General features: G+C 39.6%; 1 protein-coding gene across 3 annotated transcripts in view; it reads left to right on the forward strand.

The window, feature by feature from the left end:
• The window catches only part of LOC126236473 (cleavage and polyadenylation specificity factor subunit 1), a 328,004-nt gene that overhangs the window by 167,560 nt on the left and 135,145 nt on the right, over positions 1-25,299 (forward strand). For all 3 annotated transcript variants that reach the window (XM_049945805.1, XM_049945806.1, XM_049945807.1), the window contains one exon: positions 5,346-5,467. In XM_049945805.1, the coding sequence (XP_049801762.1) occupies positions 5,346-5,467 (122 nt within the window). The remainder of the gene's footprint in view (positions 1-5,345; positions 5,468-25,299) is intronic.

The raw sequence follows: 25,299 nt of genomic DNA on the forward strand, positions 1-25,299 counted from the left end.
TACACAGCATTACTGTACTGTTGGTACCAACCAAAAAGATAATGCCATGTGCTGTCAATATTCCTATCAGAATTTGTGTAGTATGCGACACAGTGTTTTTAACATTTTTCTGGAGTCAATAAGGCTCTTTTATCAGATGGTATTTAAATTAAGGAAAATAGTTAACAACATAACTTAGTTTGCTAAATTTAGATGTTGCCACTACTGAAAACTTAAGAAAGTTAACTGGCCACCATTAGTTTCTTACCTACTGGCATTAATTAATGAGATAAAATTGACAAACAATTTACACAATCAGTGTATGCTCCTCATTAATTTTATATGGAAAAGCTAAATAAGAGTTCTCCAAATTTTCAGTTGTTAGAAAGTTTATCTTTAAAAGATTTCTGTTTCACTTGTTTAGTTCTTTCACTTACTTCCAGTAACTTTGACATGTTAATTTTCATCTCATGCTACAGTCTACTGATGAGTCCAGTTTTAGTTAAAATTATGGACTCCCATACCCTCCTGTACTCATTCATTCAGCAGTTCGTTTATATGGCTTGAAGTTATTGATGTCTTTAGTCATAGAAGTAGCTGTTTCTTATTTTCTGGTATCCTCCATTATCAAAATCCCCACCCTACACCCCCAAGTATCCTTATTTATCCTTCCCTCTCTCCCATTATCTTTTTGCTCATGGCCCTGTTGCCAGTTCCCTCTTCCACTACTATCTCTGTATTCTCTTTTGGTCATGTTTGTGTTCTTTTGGTCATGTTTGTGTTTATATTCATTAGCAATTCCTTATTCCAGTCACTATGCCCTTCATTTCTGAAAGTAATTGGGCCATCCACTATACTCATGTACTTTATTAAACTCACTTAGTGCACTGATGAGATTGAGCCGGCCACAGTGGCCAAGTGGTTCTAGGTGCTGCAGTCCATAACTGCACGACTGCTACGGTCGCAGGTTCGAATCCTGCCTCGGACATGGATGTGTGTGATGTCCTTAGGTTTAAGTAGTTCTAAGTCTAGGGGACTGATGACCTCAGATGTTAAGTCCCATAGTGCTCAGAGCCATTTCAACCATTTTTGAACTGATGAGATTGTGTTGAAAACTTTCTTGAAAGCTCATCTTGAAAGTTTATATGGTAGTTAATGAATTCAGATGTCTACCTAAATCAGTGCCAGCCACAGCATTTCAAACTTCACACGGGCTGCGTGCGAACCAAGGCTCGCCCTGTCTTGGCTGTGCCCAGTCCTTCTCAGAAGTATCCATTGTGGAACAACATTTCATTAAGTATTGCCATGCGGCATTTCTCAGTTAGTACAACTGTCTTCAGTTCAGCAGAATTGTGGTTTCAGCACTGTTACCCTGTACTGTTTGTTTGTTGTATGAAGGACGTTTAGAGGTCCAGTAGCTGTTTGCACTAAAAGAGGCAGTCTAGCGATCCGTCATCAAAATTTTTAGAGTGACTGGGGATGACAGAAGAGGTGGATGAGAATTCTCAATATATATCATGCATTGCATAAGCGACAAGTACTGAAAATTTGCAATGGGATGACATTACAATGCCAAGCAGAAAGAACTTAAAGTTTTAGTTGACTCTGAAAGAGCATAAAAAGTACATTGATGGTCAGAAAGGGTTCATTGTTCTGTACATCAAGAAGCACTTTGTGCTAAATTGGCAAGCATGCTGCGCATGAAGAAATTGGTGGTACAAATAGTGAAACTTCTGAAGTCACACACATTATTCCACTGTCAGTTCCCAGAATGAGATTTTCACTCTGCAGCGGAGTGTGCGCTGATATGAAACTTCCTAGCAGATTAAAACTGTGTGCCCGACCGAGACCCGAACTCGGGACCTTTGCCTTTCGCGGGCATGTGCTCTACCAACTAAGCTACCAAAGCACGACTCACGCCCGGTACTCACAGCTTTACTTCTGCCAGTATCTCGTCTCCTACCTTCCAAACTTTACAGAAGCTCTCCTGCGAACCTGCAGAACTAGCACTCCTGAAAGAAAGGATATAGCGGAGACATGGCTTAGCCACAGCCTGGGGGATGTTTCCAGAATGAGATTTTCACTCTGCAGCGGAGTGTGCGTTGATATGAAACTTCCTAGCAGATTAAAACTGTGTGCCCGACCGAGACTCGAACTCGGGACCTTTGCTCACAGCTTTACTTCTGCCAGTACTCAGTTGGTAGAGCACTTGCCCGCGAAAGGCAAAGGTCCCGAGTTTGAGTCTCGGTCGGGCACACAGTTTTAATCTGCTAGGAAGTTCCACTGTCAGTTGCTACAGTTTTTGTTCGAACTGAATGAAGAGTATGGAGACTTGCATATTAGTATGAAGTACTTTGGTTAAGTCAAGTAGCATGCATAGGACTATTTTTCAATTTAAAACTTGCTATTGCTGTGTTTATGAAGGAAAAAAGGAGTGCAGGAATAATAATTAGAAAATCTGAAATGAATTTCAGATCTAACATTTTAAATGGACTTGACTGCACACTGCCCACATTAAGACATTGCAAGGTGAGAAACAAATTCTTTCTGATTTGATGGGGTTGTATTTAAAAGAAAAATCGCATTGTACAAGTGACACAGTCTGACAAACACGTCCAGTTCCCTAAGCCTACTGATATTACAGAAAACTCAATGTTTGAAAAATTCATTGTGACCTTGAAAGAATAGTTTCCTAAATGTTTTGAGCACTCTACCAATTTTACAGCAGTTTTCAAGACTGTTTGCCATTTCAGTTTAGAGCACCTCTGTATGTGTTCAGATGTAACTAATTGACCTGCAATGAATTCCTGTTTTAAGGAAAAATACTTTTACGTTAAAACTGTGCAGAGGATGTCTACATTGCTTTCCACTGGTGTAATTTCCACGTCTCCATAATGTGCTTGCAAAAGTGCTACAATAAGGTGATCAACATGTGTGTGTGAGAATGACCTTTTGTGTGGTTACGAAACTAAATAAGTCACAATTACGTGGCAACCAGAGTGTGAAAATTTGTGAAATTGTCTTTGTCTGTCTGTCCATAGGCTGACAGTTTGCATGAGATAAAAATTATATTATGTCTTTAGTGCACCAAAAATAATTAAATAATTCCGGAAAAACATTTTATTTGTAATCTGTTGAGAAATGTGAAGTACAGGTGTTCCATTCATCTGATGACTACCTGTCTGGTGCAGGAGATGCAGAGCAGCGAGCACTCTGTTGCCCAGCGATTAGGTGCCATATCGTCTGTATACTGCTTCAGTATTAAATGACTACTCATAAAATATAAGCAAATAAATTTTGTACTCACCCACGTCACACAAGGAGGTGCTGGAACTACCTGCCACTGTTTTCCATGCATTTCTGACATCTAATCAAGAAATTATTAATCTCATTACATAATTCTCTCTGAAATATTGAATTAATTGATCCACAGATATTATCCTTGAGTTCCTCCATCGTGTGAGGATTTTTTGTGTGCACTTTGTCCTTCAGTGCACCCCACAAATGAAAATCACTTGGAGTTAAATCAGGACTTCTAGTGGGCCAGATACTGTTACTAATCACTCTCCATCGAACACATCGTGAATTGCGTGCAAAGAAACATTGGCCATATGAGCTCTTGTTTTGAATCCTGTTGAAAAAATTCAAAGCTTCATTCTCTTTCACTCAGTTCATTAAAAATGGTTGCAAAATGTTCTACACATATCTTTCACTTGTAACTGAGTCAAAAAAAAAAGAGAAGGCATATTATTCTGTCACCACTAACTGCACACCACACCCCTATTTTCTTATCATGAAGGGGTTCCTCATGAAGCACAACAGATCTATCTGTGGTCCAGTGTCAACAGTTTTGGGTATTAATATCTGTGTAAATGGAACCAAACCTTGTCTGAAAACAGAATGACGCAAGGATCTATTACACCATCATGCTCTTGTTTGAAAACCCATTTGCAAAACTTAACCATGTGCGCAGGATCATCAGATTGAAGTTCTTGTACTACTGATACTTTATAGGGCCTTAGCCCAAGCAGCTTAGTACCTCTTTGTGAAGTGGTGCATGATATTAATGCTTTCTGCAAAAGACATCTGAGAGACTTTTTAGGGGGATTTTCCAGGCGGTATGCAATGTCATTGAGTCGAGCTTCTCTGAGCACTATACGTCATTGTTTACTCTTCTTGTCTTGAAAACTTCCTGTTTCCTGAATTTTATTCACTAATTTGTGAACTGCATCATGAGTCAGGACTTGAACACCTGGAAACTTCTCTTCAAACAACCTCTGAACAGTACTAAGTTGACTCTGTACTCAGATACAAATCATAAATAAACCCTCGTTGTGGAATTGAATAATTTGCTCTTCCCATTGTTGCATTTGCAAAATTCACCGTTATTATCATGATGCCTGTTTCACTGCTTGAATGACACTGGCCGACAAGGTGCATATATTTGTATGACCTTCAGGCTAAAACCCACAAAAAAAAGGAAGGAGGGCATAGTGAGGTCCCATGGGCCCCGGCCTGCTATACCCTAGGCAGGCAGTCATCAGATAAATGGAACACAATGCATAAAACCAAACTCTATGCAGTGCAACTGCACTGCCATTTAAATGTGGCAAGTTTCCCCTCTTCCCCCTCCTTCTGCTCAGATAGCATGGTGTGGCGGTGGGGGGTGTTTGCAGTGAGGCTGAGCATTATAGCGCATGTGCCAGGCACGAATCGTGAGCTGAATTCTTGGTCACCCCTGCTCTGAATGAATCCATTTCTCCACCTCCCTTGGATGCAAAAATGTTGTATTTTCTCTGCAGGCATGTGAATTTTTTCCTGTGAGAATTCATTCTATATCCTATGCTTAATTGCTTGCATGCGGTAGGAGGGATACAGCCTTGAAAACTGTCACAGTAGGTTGCTCTTTTGGTGTGTAGCTGCCTGGACATATTTCGACAAGTCTCACTGTGTCAGAATTGTTTGTCATCTGATACTTTACGCTTCATTGTATGACCATTGCATTAGAGAATTATATGACAAATATGTTTGTAAAAATAACAGAATAAACAGTTAAGTAAGTAAATGCTTAAACCTGGGTTTTGTCTATTATTATTATTATTATTATTTTGTAAAAATAACATAAAGGATGTTTGAAGTCCCTGTTTGTGTTGATTTGCAGCATAATTGGGGGTTGCAGATCATAAAAATATTTGATTAGTAGTCTAGAACCCAGTTTGAATACAATACTACAAAATGGTTTTGTTGTTAACCTGCAGATAGAAACGAAAGGGTGGTGGAGCAATACTAATATTTGTAAATGGTCCCATTATTGTTGTGGTAGTGTCAGTTCCTGTATACTTATTTCCTTTATTTATTTATTACAGAAACCATACATCATAACTCTGTGTGCATATCGTGATGTTAGTGGTTTATTTTCTACATACATTGCTGAGGAAGAACCTGAGATAAAAACTGAGAAAGAAAAAATTGAAGATGCTGTAAAAAAGTAAGTCCTTAAAGAATGAAACTTTTGAAATGCCAATCATCCATTCTAGTATGTTGGCAGAACTGAACATTGCATGATTTTCATTTGTTTTCTTTGTGATTAGTTAACAGTGTGCTTCGCGATGTAACAGCATGCTCTCATAGTGGAAACATATTACTAATGTGTTGAATGTTCTGCAGAAACTGTTCGCAACCTCCATGGGATGTTGGGTCAACATAATGCACTGAATAAGTGAACTGTGAGGAGACATTGCTAAATTTGAAAAAACTGGTTTGCTTGTTGACATTAAACCCTTGGGTGTCCTCGTGTTAGGTGTTTTGTGGAAAAGTCACCAATGTGGGTGATACTGTTGCTGTAAGTCCAGTGAAATCTATTTGCCGACATCCACAATAATTGAATGTCCCCTGAACCAGCATTCAGTGAATTCTGAAAGAATATCTGCACCTTTGGGCCTATAAAATCGATATGACACAAGAAGTGAAGCCAAACAATCATGAAAAGCATCAAGCATTTGCCCATTGTGCACTTGAAAAACAAAGGATGGACACAACAGTTTCATTAAGAAAATAATATCCTCTGATAAGGTGCACTTTGTGTTGAATGATTTCATGAACAAGCAAAATTGTGGTATTTGAGACACACAAAGCCCTCAAGTAATTATGTATAACCCGTTACATCCACAATGTGTGACTCTTTGTTGTGGTGTTTGGGTCAAGTGCATAACTGCGCAGCATTTCTTCAAAGATGGTGCTGGAAATGCATTAACAGTGGAGGGCAAATTCTACTGCAATATGTTGAGCTATGTTGAAGAGGTTTTGTTTCAACAACATGCTATAACCTGTCACACATCAGTTACAGCAATGGATTTGTTATGAAAGTGGATCATTGGGTGGGTGATTTCTTGCAATGGAGATGTGAATGGGCCAATCAGTTCTTGTGACTGAACACCATATGATTTCTTGTTGTTGGGCGTATTTGAAATCTTATTTGTACGCCTACAGGCCACAATCATCTCCAGACCGTGAAGCCAAGATTCAGTGTATGTTTTCGTATATGCCAAATAACTATGCAAAATTTCATTGAAATAATGAGTGTGTGCCTGCAATGTTATAGGTGACATTTGAGTTATACCATATTTTGTTCATAATCACAGGTGCATACACTGCAATAATAAGTAAATCACTTAATTATATAACAACAATGGAAATTCCTGCATGGAACATTACATTAAATAAGGGAGGTGCAAACTCTCACCTACAGTGGACTGATGTGTGGCACATAGTACTCATAACAGAAAACAATATTCACACTAGCTTTCGAGTTAGTGCTCTATTTCTCACAAAAATAGACACATTCACACACACAAGCACCCATTCCCAAGGTGAGATTGATTTTTGATACCAGTTGCCTGGCCAGGTGGTAGGGACATGGAGATTGGCGGGGGGAGGCGGGGAGGAGGGGGGAAGCATGAGGCAGGCAGGTTGTACCAGGATAGTACAAGGCATTGTTGCACTACAACATGAAAGAAGTCTATAAAACTAAAAGATACTGAGAGAAGGAGAGGGTGAAGAAGGGAAGGGGAAAAGGAGAGGAAGGCAGTTGATGATCTGTACCATGAAGGAATGGAATGGACAGAGTAGAGAAAGGAATTGGTAAGGTGAGGCAATGGGAAACTGGTTAGCAGAGGTTAGGCCAGGGGGATTGTAAAAGCACAGGATATGCTAGAGAGACACTTCCCACCTGCTTAGTTAGGAGAAACTTGTGCTGGGAGAGAGTATCCAAATGGCCTGTGTAGTGAAGCAGCTGTTGAAGGCATTTGTGTTGTAGCGCACAGCGTGTTCAGCAACTGGATTGTCAAGTCTGTGATTCACCACAGTTTGACGGTAGCCATTCATGTGAGTAGATAGTTGATTACTTGCCACACCCATATAGAATGCTGTGGATGTCTGTTGTGTGTTTGAATGTGTATATTTTTGCTAGGAGAAGAATAAGAACTCAAAGTCTAGTGTGGATACAGTTTTCTGTTAAGTGTATCTATGCGCCACACATCAGCCCACTGTGGGTGAATGGTTGCCTTTCCCGTATTTTAGAAAAATTACTTAATTTCGTCAGTAAGTTTAATAACTTACAAACACTCGAAAGTTGTGTTTTTAATGGGACATCCTTTGCATACACAGACACATACTTGTTGCACACTTTATCATGGCTGCTCTGTGATCATTAGAAGTTAGTGTACTTGATGTTGGCCGGCCGCTGTGGCCGAGTGGTTCTAGGTGCTTCAGTCTGGAACCACGCTGCTGCTACAGTCACAGGTTCGAATCCTGCCTCGGGCGTGGGTGTGTGTGATGTCCTTAGGTTAGTTAGGTATAAGTAGTTCTAAGTCTAGAGGACTGATGACCTCAGATGTTAAGTCCCATAGTGCTTAGAGCCATTTGAACCATTTGAGCTTGGTGTTGCTCTGGAATGATTATGCACATTGCCAACTTTATCTACATAACAGTAATGTGTTTTGCAATAGTAATTAGCCATTGTGGATATAGTGTTGGACCATTTGCAGTGTTGTGCATAATGATTGTTAATATTTATTTAGAAAAATGAATGGAGAGGCTGAACCTGGCCCTTCTGGCGACTTGCCATCAAATTTTTTGTCAATTCTATGACACATCAACATATTACACATTTGTTACTTTTATAAGCTATGTGTTAACTACTGTGTCAGGAGGTGGTGGGGCTTGTCTCAGCAGCTGATGTGCTATGAGCTGATTTCGAGCTTCCTCTCCCAGCATTCTGCACTCAGGGGCCAAGTAAAAGTGTGCAGTCAGTACACCTACATGGTTTCCCGTTGATCAACCAGGCTGGGTTCTCAGTTACATTATTTTAACTGTTCTGTACTGTAGTGTGTTTTAACCATAAAATGTCATGAAGCGTATGTCTTTCAGTCTTGTGTGTGAAAGTGTGAGTGTGATTGAGAAAAGGATGGCTGAGAATTAGGTTTCATTTTTTTACCTTTTGGTGTATAATTAAAAATATTTATTTTGTCTCTAAGGTGTTCATTAAGGCCACTGATGACATCACTGTTAAATCCCTGTAGGTATTGTCGCTAATGAGTTCATTAAGGCCAGTGACGACATCATTGTTGAATCCCTATAGGTACCAATGCCAACACCACCACCACCACCCCTTTGTATCAGCATTGCAAGCAACTGGAGTGAAGGACTGTAACAGAGCCACAGTGCTAGTGCAATGTAGCCAGCTCAAAAAATCTAGGTGTTCAGGTGTTTGTGTATGTATATTACTAAACTCCTATCCTGGTACCTGATGCCAAGTTGCAGAGTACCTATCTAGTGGCTTCCAGACACAACAAAAAATTGATTTTCAGTGTTCCCCTTAATTATTGACTGAATTTAAAAATTTCAAATGCCATCACAATCTATGCATTTAAAAGTATAATTCTATGTGCAGGCTTAACACAATAAGACAAGTATTACAGTTAGAAACTGTGTGTATTTCTTGAGGCTTCCAACCAACTTTAAATATAATTTCAGACCTTTCCTAACGCTTTCGCTCACATGCTTACAGTAAAATATTTAAAACATTAACTCCTTTGTTAGGTAATCAGACATTTGAAGCTGTTTTACACATGGAAATTCAATTCTTTGAGTATCGAGGGTTTATTGGATCTGTACTAATTAGCTCTACAATAGGTTATCGTCCTAAAGCTTAGTAACATTTTCAGTCTTATTTATGTGCGTATTGAACACTCAGTGCATTAACTATACGGTGAGTTGTTAACTTTGCTCCTTCAGTTATTTTTATTCCACCAAGGACTTCCCATCCCACATTACCCTGCAGCACAAAGTTTTAATCTGCCAGGAAGTTTCATATCAGTGCACACTTCGCTGCAGAGTGAAAATTTTTCTCTGGATACTAGTTTTATAATAAATCCCATAAGAGATGAAGCAACAAAAGAGAGTATCAGTGATGTTTTCCAAAGAATAATTAAGAAGATAGCCCTCTTGGAATGCATGAAAAATAGATGATATTCGTGATCAATTCCCCATCCCCTCCCCCAAGGAAATAAAAAGCAATGCTAAATATGATGTTACAGTTTTATTCCTAACACATTTGTTTCAAGAAATCATTTTTGTGTCCACATTGGATGCTCCCTGTAACTGCAGCACAAGGTGCAAGAACCCCTTGTATTGGGAATATTGTTCATCAGCAGAAAATCCTGAAGCCCTTCTATTGGACCTGTAACAAAATAATGTTGAATAAGTTGTTTTCTGTATATTTTCTATCAGCATATGTAGGGTAACTGAAGAATATTAAGTTCCAACAATTTTCTTCGCCCACAAAATCGAAACAAAGAAATGCACTAAAAGTAGACTTTTGAAGATATCAGAAAATGGCAAAGTACGTTGATAGAGAGTTCAATCTAGAATGCCGGCATCAAATTCCAATAAAATCTTATGTACTATTTTCAAGTTATATTTGAAGCTTACAAGTTGCTCAAACAATTAATTCAGCTACCTCTCTAGTACAATGGAAGTTATTCCATGATGTCTTCACAGATGCCCTACTTTGGTATCCCTTCATTTTGTCAGTGTTTTCCATATATTCCTTTTCTCACCGATTCTCTGGAGAAGCTCCTCATTCCTTACCTGACCAGTCCACCTAATTTTCAGCATTCCTCTGCAGCACTGCATCTCGAATGCTTCAATTCCCTCCTTTTCCGTTTTTCCCAAAGTTGCTATCGAACAATGTTGTGCTCCAAATATACATTCTCAGAAATTTCTTCCTCAAATTAATGCCTATGTTTGATACTAGTAGACTTATCTTGGCCAGGAATGACCTTTTTGCAAGTGCTACCCTGCTTTTTATATCCTCTTTGCTCCATTCATCAGTGGGTTATTTTGCTGCTTATGTAGGAGAATTCCTTAACTTCACCTACTTCATGATCACCAATCCTCAAGTGTAAGTTTCCACTGTTCCCATTTCCGCACTTCTCATTACTTTTGTCTGTCTTCTATTTACTCTCAATGCCTATTCTGTACTCATGACTGTTCATTCCATTCAGCAGATCCTGTAATTCGTCTTATCATTGATATCCGTTCACAATGAAATTTAGTTTCACTCATGAGTCTTTCTTTTATTTCCGCCATTGCTTCTTCGCAGTATAGATGGAAGAGTAGGGGCAAAAGACTACGTCCCTGTCTTACACCCTTTCTAATTCAAGCACTTCATACTTGGTCTTCCAGCCTTATTTTTGCCTCTTGACTCTTGTACATATTGTATATTACACGTCTTTCCCTATAACTTCCCTTACTTTTCTCAGGATTTCGCACATCGTGCAGCATTTGACATTGTTGAATGCTTTTCCCAGGTCGGCAAATCCTGTGAAGATGTCTTAATTTTTCTTTAGTCTTGCTTCCATTATCAACCACAGTGTCAGAACTGCCTCTTGGTGCTTTACCTTTCCTAAAGCCAAAATGATCATCATCTAACACATCCTCAATTTTCCTTTCCATTCTTCTACATATTATTCTTGTCAGCAACTTGGATGCATGAGCTGTTAAGCTGATTGTACAAAACTTCTCACACTTGTCAGCTCTTGTAATCTGTGGAATTGTGTGGATCATGTTTTTCTGGAATGCAAATGGTATATTGCTAGATTCATTCATTCTACATGACAACGTGAATAGTCATTTTGTTGTCACTTCCCCCAGTGACATCTGAAATTCTGGTGGAATGTTATCTATCCTTTCTGCCTTATTTTTCTATATCTACTTGGTTTCTTCTTCCATCAAATCATTAGGTGTATTTTCCCCATCATAGAGTCTTTTCAATGTGCTCTTTCCACCTATGCATTCTCTCCTGTGCATTTAACAGTAGAATTCCCTTTGCACTCTTAATATTGCCATGTTTTGCTTTTAATTTCACTGAAGGTTGACTTCAGTTTCACATTGATGAGTGAGTCCTTCTGACAATCATTTCTTTTTTGATTTCTCCACATTTTTCAAGTGAACATTTCACATTAGCCTCCCTGCACTTCTTGTTTATTTCTTTCAAGAGTGACTTGTATTTCCGTACTCCTGAATTTCCCCAAACATTTTTGTACTTCCCTTTTTTGTCGATCAACTGAAGTATTACTTCTATTACCCATGGTTTCTTCAGAGTTACCTTCTTTGTACCTATATTTTTCATTCCAACTTCTGTGAGTGCTCTTTTCAGAGTTTCCTATTCCTCTTTAACTGAACTGCCTATTGAGCTAATCTTTATCGCAATATCGAGAGGCTCAGAGAACTTCAAGTGTATCTCTTCTTTCCTTAGCACTTCCATACCCCACTTCTTTCTGCACTGATTCTTCCTGACTAGTCTCTTTAAACTCCAGCCTATTCTTCACCACTAGTAAATTGTTATCAGAGTCTCTATGTTTGCTCTTGGGTATGCTTTACAATCCCGTATCTGATTTCGGAATCTCTGCCTGACCATGATGTAATCTAACTGAAAACTTCCTTTATCTCCTGGCCTTTTCCGAGTGTACCTCCTTCCCTTGTGATTCTTGAACAGGGTATTCACTATTACTGACTGAAATTTAATGCAGGATGCCTCTCTCATTCCTAGTATCAAGCCCACATTCTCTCGCAACCATTTGTTCTACGTCTTCCTGTACAACCACATTCCAATACCAGGACTATTAGGTTTTTGTCTCCTTTTAAGCACTAAATTACCCATTCAATATTCTCAAATACTCTCTCAGTCTCTTCATTTTCTACTTGTGATGTTGGCATGTACACCTAAACTGTCATTGTCTGTGTTGGTTTGCTGTCGATCACTGAACTGTTCACAGTAACTCAGTCTCTGGCCTACCTCCCTATCCATAACGAGTCCTGCTTCCATTAGGCCATTTTCTACTGCTGATGATATTACCCTACACTCATCTATCCATAAATCCCCGTCTTTTTTTTCCATTTCACTTCACTGACCCCCCACTGTATCGAGATTAAGCCTCAGCACTTCCCATTTCAGATTTTCTGGCTTCCCTACCATGTTCAGACTTTTCACATTCCACACCCTGACTCACAGAATGTTATCCTTTCATTGGTTATTCTATCTTTTTATCATGGTCACCTCCCCCTTTGCAGTTCCCTCCTGGAGATCTCTAATTTGGAATCTCTTGCCAATGGAGAGATCACCACGACACTTTTTCAGTTACAGGCCACATTTTCTGTGGATATGCGTTGTGTGTCTTTAATGCAATCGTTTCCATCACCTTCTGCATCCTCGTGCAGTTGATCATCGCTGATTCTTGTGCCGTTGGGGCAGTTTACTACACCAAGGGGAAGAGAATGCCCTTAACCTCTTGCCAGCTCCTCTTCCCTCTTTGACAAGGCCATTGGCTAAATGAGAGTGACTTCTTATGTCAGAAGTCTTCGGCTGCCGTTGCTGATCATTTTTATTCAAAATTTAAGTGGTGGCTGGGTTCTAACCCGGGATCGAGGACATTTTGATTAATAATCAAAGACTCTACCCTTAGACCATAGGTCTACTTTTACACTTCATATAATTGCTAAACCTGGAAATGAAATGAATCAATCTCCTGACATATTTTGGTACTTGCACACAGCAATTTCTTGTGGAATAATTTTCTGAGGTAATACGTCAAATAGATAGAAAGTATTGATTGCACAAAAGCAAGCAGTAAGAAAGTCACTTGGGGACCTCATCAAGCAATTAGGCATCTTAACAGCACCATCGCAATACATACGGTACATTATCCAATGAAATTAATCATAAATAATCCAGTGCAGTTTGAGAAGAACAGTGATATCCATACCTACAACACTAGAGGCCAAAATGAGTTTTGTTACCCATTATTAAAGCTGTCAGGGAGTGGCACAGAAAGGAATTCAGTATGCAGCAACAAAAATTTTTGATCATTTGCCCAATACTATAAACATCTGAGGTAGCAAAGCAAGTTTTAAATCTAATTAAAAACCATTTCTTATGGACAGCTCCTTCTATTCCATAGATGAATTTTTATTTTAAAACTGGTATTTTGTACGTTCAGTAAAATAATGTTCAAATGATATGTGGAACATGTAATTAACTAATTTCATAAATTACAAATTGAAGAGTAGGTTACTATTACTAAATGACAGATAGTACTTAAACAGTCATGTGTCTTTTGAAATTGCCCATGGGTGGAGCAGACTGTTGCGTTCTTTCCACAAATGAAGCAGTGTGTGAATGTTACAAGTGTACTTATTGAAACTGAACTTCTGCTGCTTCGCTTCTCAGACATGGAATTGGCAGTCACAAATTTAATTATAATAATCAGAAGCCCTCTTGACAGGCTACAGGAGGAGGAGGGGGTGAGGATGGGGTGGGGGGAGGAACACTGTAAACAAATGAAGAGATATTGGGAAGAAAAGAAGTGCTACACAAGTTCACACACATTTCTAAGCTGGACATAATGAATTAAAAAGAAAACTTACATGTGAGAATATTCTCCATTTACAAATTTTTAACTTAATGAGTGGTGCAGTGCTTAATGCACTGGACTCTTATGTAGGAGGATTGGGACATCCAGATTTATGTTTTTGTGTTCCCTTAACCATGTAAGGAGAATTCCAGAGTGGTTTCTTTGTACAGGATGTCACTGGTTTTCTTCCATATCCTTGCTCAATATAGTCAGTGTCCCACCTCTGATGACCGTATCATCAATGGACACTAAACTGTGCTCTTCATCTCCTTGTCCTTTACAGAGCTTAATCATTAGTATGGCAAACAACATCCCAGTACTTACCTAGAATGGTTTAGGACAAACTGGCAGACTAAAATCGGAATGATTGAGTCTTTGCATGAACAGTAATTTTTCAGTTCATTTCAGTTAGTTTCAGTTACTGTATGACAATCAAGCAAACCTAAAGTATTCATGTACAAACATTCCATCACCCTTCAGTCCCCCCCCCAATATGAGAGACATGATCTGCTGGGGAAAGAAGAGAATCTGTGGAAAAATGCACATATTGGAGCACAAAAAAAGCCAATATGTTCCTGGTTAAAAGACTTTGACTGTAAAACGGGGTATCAGCTGCCTCATTCTAGCTTCATCAGTCTCTTTAAAAAATTCCTAAAAATTTTTTCATACAAACATGTGTGTGGATTTTTATGCTGAGAGAGGAGGAGACAGCAGTAAATAGTGGAAAATAGTAGACAGTGGTTGTATACAAAGACCAAAGAAGTCAGTGGCAATGTGAGAAAAAGCGAGGGGCACAGTGGCGGTGGAACATAGTTGACAGTGACAGAACAATGCTAGAAAAAGAGTGAAGGAGACAATGTCAGTGGGAGAGGAATAAAGAGAAGGAGAAAGTGGAAATGGGTGTGAGCCAGTGATACGGAGAGACAAAGTCTATGACAGTGACAACAAGGAGGAGAGAGATACGGACAATGAGAAGAGATAGCAGTGGTGGGAAGGAATGAATCAGACAGTAGCAGTAAGAGAGATTAAGAGGGAGGTAGCAGTGGTGGGAAGGAAGGAATGAGACAGTAGCAGTAAGAGAGATTACGAGGGTGGTGGTGGTGGTGGTAGTGGTGGTAGGAGGACAGAATGAAGGAGACTGTGGCTGTGGACAGGAGAAAGTAACAGTTAGAGAGATACAAAGAGAGATTGACAATTAGTTGGAGTGAGTGAGTGAGTGAGTGAGAATGGGGAAATTGGGAGTGGATAGGTATGAGTGACATACAGCAATGTACTAATGGGTGTGAGTGAGTTACAGTTTGGGAGCTTATGGTGGTGAGAGGTGAGTTGCGTGTTAAAAAGAGACCGAGTTTTGGGGAAAATTTTTAAAAGTGCTGAGGAAGGTGGAATGAGGCAGCTGGTACCCCCACTTTTCAATAAGAGTCTTTTAAATAGGAGCATATCCACCTTTTATGATGCAGCTGCACAGGCTGAAGTGACTGCTCTACTGAGATTCAACCCTTTTGTGATCTGACTAATTTGTCTATTGACCATAGGAGATCCAGTTTCAAAGTATCATTGAGGAATGTTAAATTCTGAGTTGTCAAAACATCCAATGGCTTCGTTGGCTAGTACAAAAGTGGTTGTGTCGATTTGGTAATAATTGTACCAATGACTGTAGCTGAGAGACAATATGTCGTAACTTTAATTAGTATCCTGTTGTCCTGCAATTTCATCCTACTCTCTTGGTTTGGCCTTCTCTGTTCATAACAGTTTGCCATTGTCACTTCCGAGGAAAAAGCCAAATAGATCCAGTGTATGTGTATGTTCTGGAAATGCAGCTGCAGCGACAGCCCTTTTCTTTTATGCTCAGCTGCTTCTGTTTTTCCCAAGAACAGTCTGCCTCACATGCTTTTTGCCCAGTTTGAACCATTCTAGTTGGACAATGACAACCATTGTTAGAAGATGCGAAAAATGATCTACTATAGTCAGTATGTAACAATTACATGTACATCTACATCTACACTCCTCAAGCCACTGTGAACATCATGGCAGAGATTATGTCGCATTGTACCAATTATTAGGGTTTCTCCCCATTCAATTAATGTATGGAGTGTGGGAATAGTGATTGTTTGAATGCCTGTATGTGTGCTGCAATTAATCTAATCTTATCATCATGATCCCTATGTGCGTGATAAGTAAGGGGTTATAGTATATTTCTAGTGTCATCATTTAAAGTCGATTCTTGAAACTTTGTTAGTAGACTTTCTCAGTATAGTTTTCATCTATCTCATCGTGTGTCTGCCAGTTCAGTTTCTTCAGCATCTCTGTGACACTCTCCCACAGGTCAAACAAACCTGTAACCATTTGTGCTACCCTTCTCCGTTTACACGCAATAACCTCTGTTAGTCCAGTTTGATGCAATTCCCACACACGTGGACAATATTCTAGAATGGGTCACACAATTGATTTGTAAGCAGCCTCATTTGTAGACTGATGATCAGTTCCACAGTATTCTACCAACAAACTGAAATCTATCACCTGCTTTACACACAACTGAGCCTATGTGATCATTCCATTTCATATCCTTACAACGTGTTACACCCAAGTATTTGTATGACGTGGCAAATTCCAACTTGGACTCATTGATATTATACTTACAGGATACTATGTTTTTTCGTTGGGTGAAGTGCATAACTTTACATTTCTCGGTATTTAAAACAAGTTGACAATCTTTGCACCACTTTGAAACCTTATCAAAATCTCACTGAATATTTATGCAACTTCTTTTGGACAGTACTTCATTATAGGTATCTGCATCATCTGCAGAAAGTCTAAGGTTACTATTAATATTGTCCACAAGATCATTAGTGTACTGCAAGAACAACAAGTGTCCCAACACACTTCCCTGGGTCACACCCGAAGCTACTTCTACATTTTATGATGACTTTCCATCCCAGGTAACATGCTGCATCCTCCATACCGAAAAATCCATAGTCGGTCAAGCTTTTGACAATAAGCATAGTTGTGGTAAGGAGACAAATGCTTTTTGGAAATAAGTGTCAAGGATATTGGACGGTAGTTTTGTGGATCACTTCTGCTACCCATCTTGTTGATGGGTGTGACCTGTGCTTTCTGGGATGTTTTTTTGTTCAATGGATCTGTGATATATTGTAGTCAGAAGAGGGACTAACTTGGCCACAAAGTCAGTATAGAATCTGGTAGGAATTCCAATGGGTCCTGGAGCTTTCTTCAATTTTAATGATTTCAGTTGTTTCTCGATGCCTTTGACACTAATACTTATTTCATTCACCTTTTCAGTGGTATGAGGATGAAATTGGAGCAATTCTCATGGGAGTTCAGTGTTTCAGCTTTTGCTTTGCTTCTCTCAATTTCAGTACCTGCCTCGTTCACTAGGGACAGGACATACATTGGTGCTACTAAAAGCCTTTACATATGACCAGAATTTCTTTGGGTTTATGAAAGATCATTTGACAATATTCTGCTGTGGTAGTCATTAGAGGCATCACGCATTGCTCTCCTGACAACTAAACATGATTCATTCAACATCTCTCCATCTATAGTCCTATGCTTTGTTTTACACTTATTATGCAGTAATCTCTGTTTTATTAGAATTTCTTTACAGTGACTGTATACAATGGAGGATATCTTCCATTACGAACTGTTCTACTGAGTGCATATCTATCTAACTATAATTTTTCCCACGTGGAATGTTTCCCTCTATTATATAACTATAATTTTCTGAATTGATTTTTGGGTGATTAAATTTCCACCACCAATTACAGTATGAGTGGGGAACTTGTGTACAAGTGAACTCAATTTTTTTCTAAAGTTTTCATTACATCAGGAAATAAGTCTAGTGGCCGATAGAAGGAGCCAGTACAATTTTATGTCCACTCCTGATACTGAGTCTGGTCAACTCCTGCCATATGCTGAAAGTTTGAAGTTTCTCATTGAGATATGACACTACCTTTTTTATCTAGTTTACTGAACATATATGTCTTTATTTTTAAGTTGTCCTTCATACGTTGCTAATGATTGTTGTGACAATCGTGTCATGGGTACTGATACCAGATTTGATGCACACATCATCAAAGAGTTCAGGTCTGTTTGTTACCATTAGATCCAATATATTTCCATTGTGAGTGGGGTTTCAAACTATCTGTTGTAGGTAGTCCTCAGAGAACGCATTTATTACTGTTACACAAGATGGCTTATCATGCCCACCACTACCAAACTGTAATTTTCTGAATTGATTTTTGGATGATTAAATTTCAGCCAACGATTACAGTATGAGTGAGGAACTTGTGTACAAGTGAACTCAGTTTTTCTCTAAAGTTCTCATTACGTCAGGAAATAAGTCTGGTGATCGATAGAAGGAGCCATGCACAATGTCCGTTCCTGATACTGAGTCTTGCCCAAACGATCTCACATGCAGCTTCAATTTCTACCTCAGTGGATTTGAGTTTCTTGTCAACTGCGACAAATATGTCACCTCCTTTTCCAGTAGCCTTTCCTTTTGATATACACTTAAATTTTCTCCAAAAATTTCATTGATACCAATTTCCGGTTTCACTCAGCTTTCTGTACCTAGTATAATGAGAGCTTCACTGCTTTTCAGGAACACGTCGAACTGTGACAGTGTGTTGTGAATGCTTTGGCTGTTAACCACTATGATTTTAATACTTCACCTGTGGCAAGCATTTCTTTCAATCTTAAAATGATACTTCCAGGTTTCCTAGAGCTATTTTTATCTGGATTGGATGGAGAGTCTACTAAAAAAAGTTGTGTGCACCCCACACATAGCAGCTACCTGGATAGCAGCCTCTGATGTGTAGTGCACTTGTGGCCCATTTAGGAAGATCCTACAGTTCTCAACACTATGGCGTTACTCCAGGAAGTTGCAGCCCAGCTTGTGACAGAACCTCCGAAGTGTGTGATTCAGTCCTTCCACTCAACTCGGAATCAAGGGGCCACAATCAGTTATGGGGATAATGCTGCAAATCGTAAGCTTCACTGAAACTCAGTGCGCAAGGCTGATCTTCCCAACCTTCTTTGCCAGTCACTGCAGTGGTCCAAGTATGACCTCAGAGCCAAGACAACAGGCTTCATACAAGCCATCATATGGTGCATAACAGGGGTATCCTGTACCACTACTATTCGTTTCCTTTCCTGTTCCACTTGCAGATAGAGTGAGGGAAAAATGGTTGTCTACATGCCTCCATAAAAACCCTAATTTCTTTTATCTTACCTTTGTGGTCCTTATGCCAAACATTTGTTGGTGGCAGTAGAGTAGTTATGTGATCATCTTCAAATGCTGGTTCTCTAAACTTTCTCAATGGTGTTCCTTGGAAAAAACATCACCTTCCCTCCAGGAATTCCCATTTGAGCTCTTGAAGCATCTCTGTAATGCTTGCGTGTTGTTCAAACTAACCGGTAATAAATGTAGCAGCCTGCTTCTAAATTGCGTTTTTGTCTTTCTTTAATCCGATCTGGTGTGGATCCCAAACACTCGAGCAATGATAAAGTACAGGTCATGCAAGTGTCCTCTATGTGGTCTCCTTTGCACATGAACCACACTACCTAAAATTCATCCAATAAACCCTACTATAATCCTTACACGTTCGTTCCATTTCATATCGCCATTCAGTGTTACACTCACATATTTAAACACTGTGACTGTATTAAGCAGGACACTGCACCTGAAACATTATGGGTTTGTTTTTTCTGCTCGTCTTCTTTAACTTAATTTTCTTATTTGGAGCCAACAGTGCCATTCATCACACCAATTAGCAATTTTGTCAAAGTCATCTTGTTTCATCCTACAGCCACCCATCTTCGACACCTTCCCATACACCATAGCTTGACAAGCAAACAACAGCATATTGTTGCCCACCCTGTTCACCAGATCACCCATGTATACAAAAAATAACAATGATACTATCATACTTCAGTGGAGCACTCCTTATGATACCCTTCTCTCTGATGAACATTCACCATCAAGGACAACTCAGAAATCTAGGAATGTGGAATTTGCCTGTTGCCCTCCATCCAGAGTCCACCGTATATCATGTGGGAAAAGGGCAAACTGAGTTTCACATGAGTGATGCTTTCCAAAACCATACTGATTTGTGGACATAAGCTTTTTGATCTCTAGGAAGTTAGTTGTATTCTGTATCAGATGTTCTTGAATTCTTAACCAGACTGATGTTAAGGATATTGGTCTGTAATTTTGTGGTCCATTCTTTTACACTTCTACATAAGAAGAGTCACCAGCACTTTCTTTCCAGTCACTTGGGACTTTGCACTGGGCGAGAGATTCGCAATAAATGCAAGCTAAGTAAGGGACCACTGCCATAGAGCACTCTTTGTAAAACTGAATTGGGATTCTATCCAGACCTGACAATTTATTTGTTTTCAGATCTTTCATTTGTTTCTTTATTCTAGGGATGCTTATTACTATCATCCATATGGGACTTGTACGATGGTCTAATGACTGTATGTTTTGTGGTTCTCCTGCATGAACGATTTTTTAAGTGTGAAATTTAAAACTTCATCTTTTGTTTTTCTATCTTCAACTGCCACATCAAATTGGTCAGTGAGTGACTGGATGGAAGTCCTAGACCTGATTAGTGATTTTGCTTAGTTCCAGAATTTTCTTGTGTTCTTGGCCTTACGCTTTGCTAAGGTATGACAGTGGTGTTGTATGCTTTGTGCATAGATTTTTTTCACAGATACACCGAATATCTACTAACCTTTGCCTGTCATCATTTGTCTGTTCTGTTTTGAACTGAATATGCAACAGCCTTTGCTTCGTTAGCATTTTCCTATTTTTGTTGTTAAACTAAGATGGGTCTTTTCTTGTCCTTAATCTAATTACTACGCACATACTTGTTCAGAGCACGATTTACAATCTGTTTAAACTTTCCCCATAACACCTCTATGTCCATCATACTGGGAGGAAGTGATTGCAATTCATTCTCCAAATGAGATACTAACAATTGCTTATCTGCTCTTTCTAGCAGAAACACTTTCCTAGCCTTCTTGAGTGATTGATTAACTTTTCTTACCATAGTTGTTATAATGACATCATGGTCACTAATCCTCATCTCTGTACTAATGCCTGTTTTTAGCTATAAGGTCTAAGACATTTCCATTGTATGTGGGCTCCTGAACTATCTGTTCAAAACAGTTTGCTGTGTGCAATTGGTTGCAACCTGTTCCCTCAGTGGCTGCCGGAATAGCCTCCTCCACATATTGAATGAGCTGCCCAGGCATACACACTGAGTGCACCTGGTGCCCTTTCCAGACCCTTGCCACCATTTCCCTGTGGGGTAGTATCATTCACCATATGTTTTACCTGTGATGGTTAATAGAACTGTACCCTTTTCATTTTCCTCCTCTTGACACCCAACAAAACAGGTTTCTCAAAACAAATGAAGTGAGTCCCACTGGCTCAGTTTAAGTTTAAGTGGAAGACAACACCTGTGACTTGTTGATTAGGGGGATTGATATAACACGCTGAGTCCTCCCTGGTGCCCATCCACCCTGTACACGACACCTAGATCTGCCATTGAAATGCCACTTGCAGTCATTTGGACAATTAATTACAGCTCCATACCTTTTGCAGAGGAGACTAGGTCCACAGGAGAGGATACTACGTTGAGGTACTTTTGTGCCAGTACTAAAGGACCATTACTCTCAGGATCTCTTCCAACACATCAATTTGCAGCAGGTGCCAATCATTTGACAGTAGTCAGGGAGTTTTCCAGTTGCTAACAAATGTCAACCAACTGATACTTTATTCAAGAACAGCATTCGCTGTGGGGCTGCATTTTTGCCTGGTGCAGTTATTACACGACAGTGAACAAATAACTTTAAAAACTAAGCCTTCTGATGTCATTTAATCTGTTTAGTTAAAAAAATACTAATACCCTGTAAAAATTGAAGTAAATACACAAAACAAGATTTGCATTAAAGCAACAGAAAAACCTGTGGTAAAAATTACTTGTACATAAAACTTTTTGAGGTTGCTCAAACAGTCCACGGGTGTACTGCCAGTCCATCTCAGGAGCTCAGTTCGTCCGCGTACCTGATGATGGCGACATGTCTGATAGCCAAGATATTGTGCCTGTTGGACACTATGGACCGGCAGTACACCCGTGGACTGTTCGAGCTTGAAATACCCCGGGAGAAGTTGAAGAATCACTTTTTGAGGTTAATTATAGTCGTTAGTAAACATGAAAAATAGAGTTAATTTATGATAAATGTAGGTAATATATACTCCTCTTAATGGGAAAACTAGATGTAAGAAAATATCGTAGTTACAATATCTCCTACAGGAACTAAATCACTTATGTCAGTTTACTACAAAATTAGATTATGTACAGTACAGGGTAACTTTGATTTGCACATTTATTTTCATTTATATATAGTGAAATTTGGAGTGTTCTAATCTTTGCAATAACTGTGAATCACAAATGCTGATTTGCTACAAAATAAGTTATTCAAAACCTGCGGGTATATGACTAAACGGGTCCTGAAAGTCCATCCCCAGGATTTAGAACTGTTCGGCACTTCTGGTAACCTCTGTAAAGGAGTGCATGAAGTATTCAATTCCTGACATATTGTTCCATGTCGTCCTCATTGTCCTCGACCAAAACTTCTCAGCTGCATATTGGTCAGTTGTTCTTGTTGTGCCATGACCTGTTAAATCATGGTCATGCACTTGCTTCGGTGCTCAGCATCAACTGCCTGAGCCGTTTGCCTCTCAGCCATGCTCCTACCCATCACTTGAAACATTATGATGCTTTTACTTAAAATATCGAGATTACCCTGCTTTCTCTTGGGTTTACGTACCACCTCAGAATCAAATTCACTCAGCTTCAGAGCCTACCACTTCAGCCAAATCTATGCATCTTTTAGCCCCAGTCATCATTTTAATGGAGTATGAACTGTTGAAACTTTAGACTTTCTGCCATACAAGTAACAATGGAAATATGTCACTCGGTAAATAACAGCGAAATTCTTTTTCTGTGTGGTAGAATAGTTCTGTTGTGATTTATTCAGCTGCCTTGATGCGAATGCCACCATGTGTTCTTTACCATCCACATCTTAATTAATAATACATCCAGATGCTAGATAATTTGTGTCACACAATAAATTAAATACCGTACTAAAATCTGGAAATACAAATACTGGACTTGGTGTTAATTCCTGTTTTAAATTTTGAAACACTATTTCACAGTCAGTTGACCACTGAAATGTCACTTCTTTTCACAACAAACTATTCAGCAATTTCAGCAGATCCCCTAATGGATTTCCAATAATAATTACAGAGCCCGAGAAACAATTGAAGGTGTTTTGTTGTCTGTGTTTTCACAAAATCGTGGATTTCAGAAATCAAATGCGGATCAGTCCTGACATACACATGACGTAAGTAATTCACATGAGTTACTGCAAATTCATGTTTACTGCTACTGAGCGGAATAGTGCTGTGTGTAACCTCTTGAAAACTTCCTCCAGCCATTGCACTTGCTCTTCTACATCCTTCAAAAATACGATGATATTGTCAAGGTAACCCATACACTGTTTTGGCTTTAATGCTGTTAGCACTCAGCTTCCATGGCAGACCTATCTTTTCCAACTAAATACTTCACTTTGTCATGCAGAGCAGATATATAGACTGTTTGCTTGTGGCCATGGCCACCTTCCAATCTGCCGAGATCATCCTCATTCAGGTCTTCCAAACAGGCAATTAATATGCGAGTCACCTTTTCCACGCCAAAATTATCTATACTCATTGGAAACACATAGTCTCCATCTGCTTCCCTCATGGGTACTGCACTTCTACTCTCAAAGCAGTGCAACACATCCCACTCATCATTGCACTCTCAACAGCTCCACAATACACATTTCCACTGGGTGGCCGATACCCACACTAATCCAGAGTAACTTTCCTGTGCCTTTATTATGAGAACTGATCTTTACTGCATGTTTCAGTAGTTTATTTGGTGCCCCCTTCATGACAGATTAACCTTGCAGTGATGTAACACTAGCAGTGGTTGTTCCCAGCTGAAACAATGTTCTGCTGTGTTCGATAGTGTACTGCATAAGGTCAATTTATGCATGATGTGCATTCAGGAAGGCAAGCCCCATAATTATGCAGTGTCCCTCACCAACTTGTGGCAATAACTCCACATACCCCTGAAAGTTTCTTCTCCATTACTGAAATTAAGCGCTGTCAAACTCAATCATGACGCATCATTCCCACCTGCTCCACATAACTTATACACTGATGAGTCAGAACATTATGACCACTGCCACCACGAGGGTGAATACCTCCTGGTGGTGTTGTGGGCACTTGACTCACTAAGGATAGAGTGTAAGCGGAAGAGAGGCGAGGGGGCACTCATTATAGTGAAGATGTGGGCCACAAATGTTGAAATCTACTGATATAAGCGGTTTTGACAAAGGGAACATGGTTGCAGCACTGTGGCTGGAAACGAGACTCTCTGCGTAAAGGTCAGAGGATCCCCCATTGCATAATCCAGGACAGACAGTGGTCTGTGGCAGATCTGACAACAGAGTACAGTGATGGTGCAGGCTCAAGTCTTTCAGAGCACACTGTTCAAAGGCCGTTGTTGAACATGGAGCTTTCACACGACCATTACGTGTTCCTGTGTTGACGCAACATCATCATCATTAGTTATGATAATAGTGGGCACAGCATCACCGAGTTTTCACTGTGGAATGATAGAAACATGTCACCTGTCGAATGACTCTCATTTCTTTTTTACACTAGGTTGATGGTTGGGACCTTATAAGCCATCATTCAGGTGAATGGCTGCACAAAACATACACCATGCCATAGATGCAGGCTGGTGAGGGCAGAATTATTCTGTGCGGTACATTTGAGTTGGGCTTTCATGGGATCTTTGATGGTAATCGAAGGCATCATTACAGTAGTGAGCTACGTGAATATTTTGTGGACCAACTGCATCACTTCATGCATGAAGTCTCCCCCTTCAGTGATGACATTTTCCAGCAGGATAAATGTCCATGTTATAAGGTCAGAATCATACTAGGGATGTTGTAGTACTAGGGCACCAGCTGCATGCCCGTAAACAACCACCCTGTTATTTGCAGGAATTCCCATAAACAACCACCCTGTTATTTGCAGGAATTGCTTGTCCAGTGTGTGGACATCTGGTGCCACCTGCTTCTGGAATCCTATCAGGGACTTTTAGAATCCATACCAAACAGAATCCCTGTTGTACTGTGTTTAAAAAGTGGAACAACATGCTATTAAACAGGTGTTCGTAATGTTTTGGCTTATTGGTGTATT

The sequence above is a fragment of the Schistocerca nitens genome, chromosome 2, assembly GCF_023898315.1.
Source record: "Schistocerca nitens isolate TAMUIC-IGC-003100 chromosome 2, iqSchNite1.1, whole genome shotgun sequence".
In the NCBI taxonomy this organism is placed as follows: domain Eukaryota; kingdom Metazoa; phylum Arthropoda; class Insecta; order Orthoptera; family Acrididae; genus Schistocerca; species Schistocerca nitens.